General features: G+C 39.8%; 1 protein-coding gene across 1 annotated transcript in view; it reads left to right on the forward strand.

The window, feature by feature from the left end:
- The first annotated feature begins 379 nt into the window (after positions 1–379).
- The window catches only part of TMF1 (TATA element modulatory factor 1), an 18,532-nt gene continuing 12,380 nt past the window's right edge, over positions 380–6,531 (forward strand). Inside the window, exons 1-4 of the mRNA XM_035901386.1 lie at positions 380–1,810; positions 2,088–2,888; positions 3,813–4,252; positions 6,023–6,126. Coding sequence (XP_035757279.1) covers positions 1,726–1,810; positions 2,088–2,888; positions 3,813–4,252; positions 6,023–6,126 — 1,430 coding nt within the window. The 5' untranslated portion in view covers positions 380–1,725. The remainder of the gene's footprint in view (positions 1,811–2,087; positions 2,889–3,812; positions 4,253–6,022; positions 6,127–6,531) is intronic.

A 6,531-nucleotide genomic window follows, 5' to 3' on the forward strand; every position in this document is an offset into this window, starting at 1 on the left:
TGCCTGCTCGGTGTCACCAGCGTCGGCCTTCCCTTGCACGGGCAGCGCTGCGCTTCGTACCCCAACTTATCAACGCGTTATTTATTTTTTCTTTTTTTTTTTTTTTTTGCCGAGGGAGTAACAGGCGATCAAAAAAGCTCAGGTAATAAAAAAAAAAGGGGAAATGATGCTCTTTCTGGGGCACGCGTGGATTCGCTTTTTGTGACAGGAAGAGCAGAGTAGAAGCTGGAAGTCTGGTCCACATGAGCCAAGGGAAGTTTCCACTTTTTGTGGCGTTCGGTGCATAATCCTCCGTCTGTTGAAAGGAACGTGTCGGTGGAAAAATTGTCACGGCTTGGTTATGAGGAAGTGTCTCCTTTGTACGTCTGCTAAGGTAGCACCTGAAAGAATGATCAGTCCTAGTTTGGAAATGAAAGTGCAAAAAGGAGCCCTGTCATTAGAAACTTTTTTCCCCATAAATAATACCTTCAAGATCAGAACGAGAGGGGAAAAGGCGGAGATACTAAGTCACCTGGAATCGGTGTCCTTACTGCAGCTACCTCTGGAAGAACCGTGTGTGTTTGTAGTAGGAGGTTATTTCCGGGCAGAGTTACGTTTCTGAAAATCAAAAGCTGTAACGATTGAAAGTGTTTTCTGTTTTGCATGTCTTCGGCCCTTTGTGGGAGCCGGGGCTCGGGAGTCACTCACTTAGTCCAGTGTCCTCTTAAATTACAGGAATTGTTTATAGAAGACTCTCTTGTGCTTAGGTTCTTAAAACTTTAAACGTGTCCACAGTGGGTTTTGTTTTTAATTTAACTTATATCTTAGTATTTATAGTAGTTCTGTAACTCATAAGGAAAGCAGCAAAGACCAGCCTGCATCTGTTTTTCAGGGGAAACATATTTGTTTTTAAAAGAAGTCAAAATATTTTCTGAATGTTACAGTTCATTCCCAGGGCTTGTTCTGAAGCTGTTGAATGATGGACACAGTAGTAATAAATCAGGTGTTTGTCATATTTTTGGCCATGAGAGCAGTAATTATCTGAATTTTGGATGTTCGGGCCAATAGATATCAACAGTTTCTGAAAGTGGTAGTCTGCTTTAAATATTTATAACTCAGTGTTTTTTAATAGGTGCTGCAGTATAAAGTAAGGTTGCTTTTAAGTAGCCTGAAATAGTTATGTTCTTCAGATTACGTCTGTAGGTACAAAATCAAATTGGGTATTATTTTTGGATTTATCTTTCTTACTTGGGATGCTACTGAAATTTGGTGATGAAATTCTCACTATCCGTGCTGTTGACAAGTCCTGGAAAACCTGCATGAAATATAACAGTAGCGACTGTTACCTTTGTTTTAGGGCAGCTTCAGAGCTAATCAGTTCAGTGTTTCTCCCCAGGAGAAGAGAACTCTCATCGTAGCTGGGCTGCAGACAATGTGCATTGTCAGCTTCTGGCTGTTCCTTGGTGTGAGAGGAGAAGTACGCAGCCTGTCACAAACTGAAGGGGCAAGAACCCTTCTTGTAGTGTAAATTCTACAAATACGTAAAGGTTTCTTCCCCTGTTTCCTGTAATGGCGTGTGAAGCATTTGTCTGTTCTACTGGGAGATAACTTTTAAGACCTAGTAACTGTTTCCTCCTTTTGTGATCTGTATAATTCTCTACTTTTAAACTACAGTTTTTCAGATTCCTCTCACTATGGGAAGCAGGAGGCCACATTCCCTTCCCCTTGTTCCCTTCCCAAAGGAAAATGCTTGCTTTTTGTGCCCCAAGAGGCTTCAGACTTGCCCTGAAGTTACTGTTTAACAGGAAGGGAGCAAGTTGGTTCCATTCAGGTATTCCTACTTTCTAGAGGTGTCTCTGTCCACCTTAAGTCTTAGAATTACTTCATGTCTCTCTTACGCTCCTTTTGCTTTGTGTAAAAATCAGTTCCAAACTTTGAAAGGAAGTAGTAACAACCATGATGCTGTTCCTGATCATGTATAATATTTGCTTTAAGTTCTACAACATTGAAAACATTTTTTTCTGAACTGTTGTATCTAAAAAGACAAATACTGAAAAATAATACATTTTAAGTGTTCTTGGCCTATCTCTTTTTTTTTATTGTTTTAGGAACAAATTCTCTCATAAGTGGAGGATGGGATACATCTTCCTGGGGCTTAACTTCAAATACGGAACCACAGAATCAGCCGGTATCACCAACAGCAATCACTAAGCCAGTGAGGAGGACAGTAGTAGATGAATCTGAAAACTTCTTCAGTGCCTTCCTCTCTCCGACGGATGTTCAGAGTATACAGAAAAATCCAGTGGTATCCAAACCTCCAGCCAAATCACAGCGACCCAAAGAGGAGGTGAAAAGCACCTTAAAGGAGTCTCAGCACCCCAGTCAGCTAGAAGTACCAGTGACAACTGAGGCAGAAGTGAAGGATTCCTCTGTAGCTGGCCTGGTGGACCTGAAAAACTTCGATATTCCCAAGGAGAAATTGGAAGAGAATTCTGCGCTTAGATCTAATGCCAAGCCTGAAGAAAGCACAAATGAAGTTACTGACAAAAAGGTGTCTGCTCTGAATTTGGAAGCACCTGAAGATGCTCTTAATGAAAAACCCAGTGTAGGAGGGGATGGAGCGGGAGGTGCACCGGATAGCACTTCGCAGCCTCTTAATGCAGGTACAAAAGACATGGGTTTGGAAACAAAGGAGAGAAAGACTGAGGACAGGCAAAGCAATACACCATCACCTCCAATTAGCACTTTCTCTTCGGGGACATCCACAACTAGTGACATTGAAGTTCTGGACCATGAAAGTGTAATAAGCGAGAGCTCAGTAAGTTCCAGACAAGAAGCTGCGGATTCAAAATCCAGTCTTCATCTAATGCAGACATCATTTCAGCTTTTATCTACGTCTGCCTGTGCAGATTATATTAAGTTCTACAACATTGAAAACATTTTTTTCTGAACTGTTGTATCTAAAAAGACAAATACTGAAAAATAATACATTTTAAGTGTTCTTGGCCTATCTCTTTTTTTTATTGTTTTAGGAACAAATTCTCTCATAAGTGGAGGATGGGATACATCTTCCTGGGGCTTAACTTCAAATACGGAACCACAGAATCAGCCGGTATCACCAACAGCAATCACTAAGCCAGTGAGGAGGACAGTAGTAGATGAATCTGAAAACTTCTTCAGTGCCTTCCTCTCTCCGACGGATGTTCAGAGTATACAGAAAAATCCAGTGGTATCCAAACCTCCAGCCAAATCACAGCGACCCAAAGAGGAGGTGAAAAGCACCTTAAAGGAGTCTCAGCACCCCAGTCAGCTAGAAGTACCAGTGACAACTGAGGCAGAAGTGAAGGATTCCTCTGTAGCTGGCCTGGTGGACCTGAAAAACTTCGATATTCCCAAGGAGAAATTGGAAGAGAATTCTGCGCTTAGATCTAATGCCAAGCCTGAAGAAAGCACAAATGAAGTTACTGACAAAAAGGTGTCTGCTCTGAATTTGGAAGCACCTGAAGATGCTCTTAATGAAAAACCCAGTGTAGGAGGGGATGGAGCGGGAGGTGCACCGGATAGCACTTCGCAGCCTCTTAATGCAGGTACAAAAGACATGGGTTTGGAAACAAAGGAGAGAAAGACTGAGGACAGGCAAAGCAATACACCATCACCTCCAATTAGCACTTTCTCTTCGGGGACATCCACAACTAGTGACATTGAAGTTCTGGACCATGAAAGTGTAATAAGCGAGAGCTCAGTAAGTTCCAGACAAGAAGCTGCGGATTCAAAATCCAGTCTTCATCTAATGCAGACATCATTTCAGCTTTTATCTACGTCTGCCTGTGCAGATTATAATCGTTTAGATGACTTTCAAAAAATGACAGAGAGCTGCTGCTCCTCTGATGCTTTTGAAAGAATTGATTCCTTTAGTGTACAGTCTTTAGATAGTAGAAGTGTAAGCGAAATAAATTCAGATGATGAGTTATCAGGCAGGGCTTCTGCTTCAGCATCTGTTGCTGTCAGTCCTTCTGCGCCAAAGACGGAAACGGTTGATGCACTGAAAAATAAATCTGAAAACTTGAATGACGCTCCTGTTTCACATGCTGAGGAAGCTGAGATGGAAGAGAGTGGGAGAAGCGCGACTCCTGTTAATTCTGAGCAGCCAGATGTTTTGGTTGCTACTGTGCAAGCTGTTGAAGAACAGATTGTGAAAGAAGAGACTGAGCCGCAGCAGGATACTGTTGAAAATCTGTTAGAAGAGGACACTGAAAAGCAAGAGTTTAAAAAGGTAACTGTAAGACGTTTTTTGCAAACACACCCTTTAATTACAAATGAAACTCCTGTCATCTCCTTATATAGGTATTAGCTTCACCTTATTTGAATGAATTAATTGATGCTGAACTACCTTACCTTGTAGAAAACTGCCCTTGATATTCTGCAGTGGAAGAATACTGGTGAAATTTCTGCCCCAAAAGTTTGGGGTTTCACCTAATCCACCTAGTTACTATTGCTATGAATTGTGAGTAGTGCTAGCAAACAGGAAGCCTTGATAAGTCAAATGTGTTATTTTAATTCTTTGGTGTAATTTTTTTTTTCTGTGAGAGGTGGAAGAGAGTCCTTGAAGTATTTTAATTTGAATTACAGAACCACAAACCTTTAATATTTCATCGTTAGTCAAGATAGTATTTGCAAGCGTGTTTTTCCACAGAATTACAAACTCAAAATTTGTTTACATTGCAGGAGCGTTATTCATGTTCTTTGACGATAGTAGTAGTTAGTGTAAATAAGTCCTTTTTACTGGGTAAATTCATGTCTGTTTTTAGCAGAAATAATCTTTACTTTTAGAAAGAAGGGTTTTTTTAATGAAGAACATAAGCCTAGTTATGGATAGTGAATAGATTAAAAGAAATTTGGATGGCTAGCTTAAATAAATGAAATTACTAGAAACATGGTGAAGTAAGATACTCAAGTGCGTGAAAGGCTAACCTGGAGCTTTGAAGCAGTGTTTTGTCCAGTTCTGCCGGAGTATTGTGTGCGCGATCTTTTTTCCATTTCCTTTGTCACCTTCCTGTCCCTCTATTCCTGTTTTTAATTTCTGAGCTCCTTTGGCATGTGTTTTGCTCTGTTTCTTTGCATTTTGCATTGCTCGTAGTCTCTGTGGCGTAGCCGGGTCCTTGCCCTGTAGGCATGTTTAATACTGATGAGCAGTTGCTTATGGGAATTCGTAAAACCACAATGTAATCTGTGTTTTAAGGAAGGCATTTATTTGTGTAAATTGTACAGAATGCCAGTGTAAATTCCTTGAGGGACTCCATAGTCATGACCTGTCATCTGTATGTTTTCCTAACGTAAATGGTTACACATTGTGGGAGGTAGTGATGATGGACTACAGCAAATTTTGTCTTTCATTGGCCATATTGAGCTCCATTTGTAGAATCTGTTTCATTTGTTTACACATGTATATTTGCATGCATGTTTGTGTTTTTTCTCTGTATTTAGCTTTCCAAAATCTGATATTAAGAAATTATTTTGATGATGTGAGCTAAGAGCTTTTGATCCTGCCTGGAAGTTTGCTTCCCTCATCTGATTCTGTTTTGCTGCTTTGTGCTAACATTTCACAGAAGAGACCTTCCAATGTAAATTATTCTGTGATTCCGTAAAGAGTGGTATAAGGAGCACTGGGAGTCTTAATGGTTAATGTTAGGTGTAGTTTTATAGTTTATGTAGTTTTATCAGCTCTGTTCAAAAACTTCATTTATAATTAAATATAACTGGCTATGATTTTGTTGAGGAACTTAGATGAGCCACATGTGCTTACTTGGTCGGATTTCTACACCTGGAGAAAAGAGGTGTCTTGTGTTTAGATATTGCTTAGTTCTAAATGAATGTGTCAGAAACATGGTACTCTTTACTGACTTCTACCTCAAATTCCTAAAAACATTGACAAGTTCAGCTTTAAATAGTGTGGGGAGGGAATGGGGGGGGAAGGGGAAGCCTGTCCCTCTTGTGTTTTAATTGTTCCATTCATCTGATCTTTATCTGTAAAAACATTGTCCAGATGATTGATTCATTAACTGAGAAACTGGAGAAGAGGGAGATACAGTTATTAAGTACTAGTAAAGAAAAGGCACGCCTGGAAGAAGCTTATGATAACCTAAAAGAGTAAGTATGAAAATATACACAGTAGTGGGTGTAACTGTAACTTTAATGTAATACAATCAGTAGACAATATTGTAAAACAAGTAGTTTTATAGCTAGAGCAAAGGTTGCAAGGGGTGTGCACTGTCTGGGAAAGCTGGAAATAATGATTGCATGTGCTATGATGGTATTTTTTAAAAAACATTATTTCTTGGGGCCAAAACCTCTTTTGGGAAGAGGATGGTGAAAGATTTTTCAGTAAGTAAACAGTAAGAATGACAAACAGATGTGTAGAGTCAGACTTGCTTTATTAATAAAGATCTTTGTTATAAAACTGGATTCAGCCATTAAAGGAGACCAACTTTTTCTGATACAGATGGATGAACCTGATTTGCTAAGTAATTTGCTGACTAAAGTGTAGGCAGTGAA

The sequence above is a fragment of the Egretta garzetta genome, unplaced genomic scaffold (assembly GCF_000687185.1).
Source record: "Egretta garzetta isolate BGI_Z169 unplaced genomic scaffold, ASM68718v1 scaffold228, whole genome shotgun sequence".
NCBI lineage: Eukaryota > Metazoa > Chordata > Aves > Pelecaniformes > Ardeidae > Egretta > Egretta garzetta.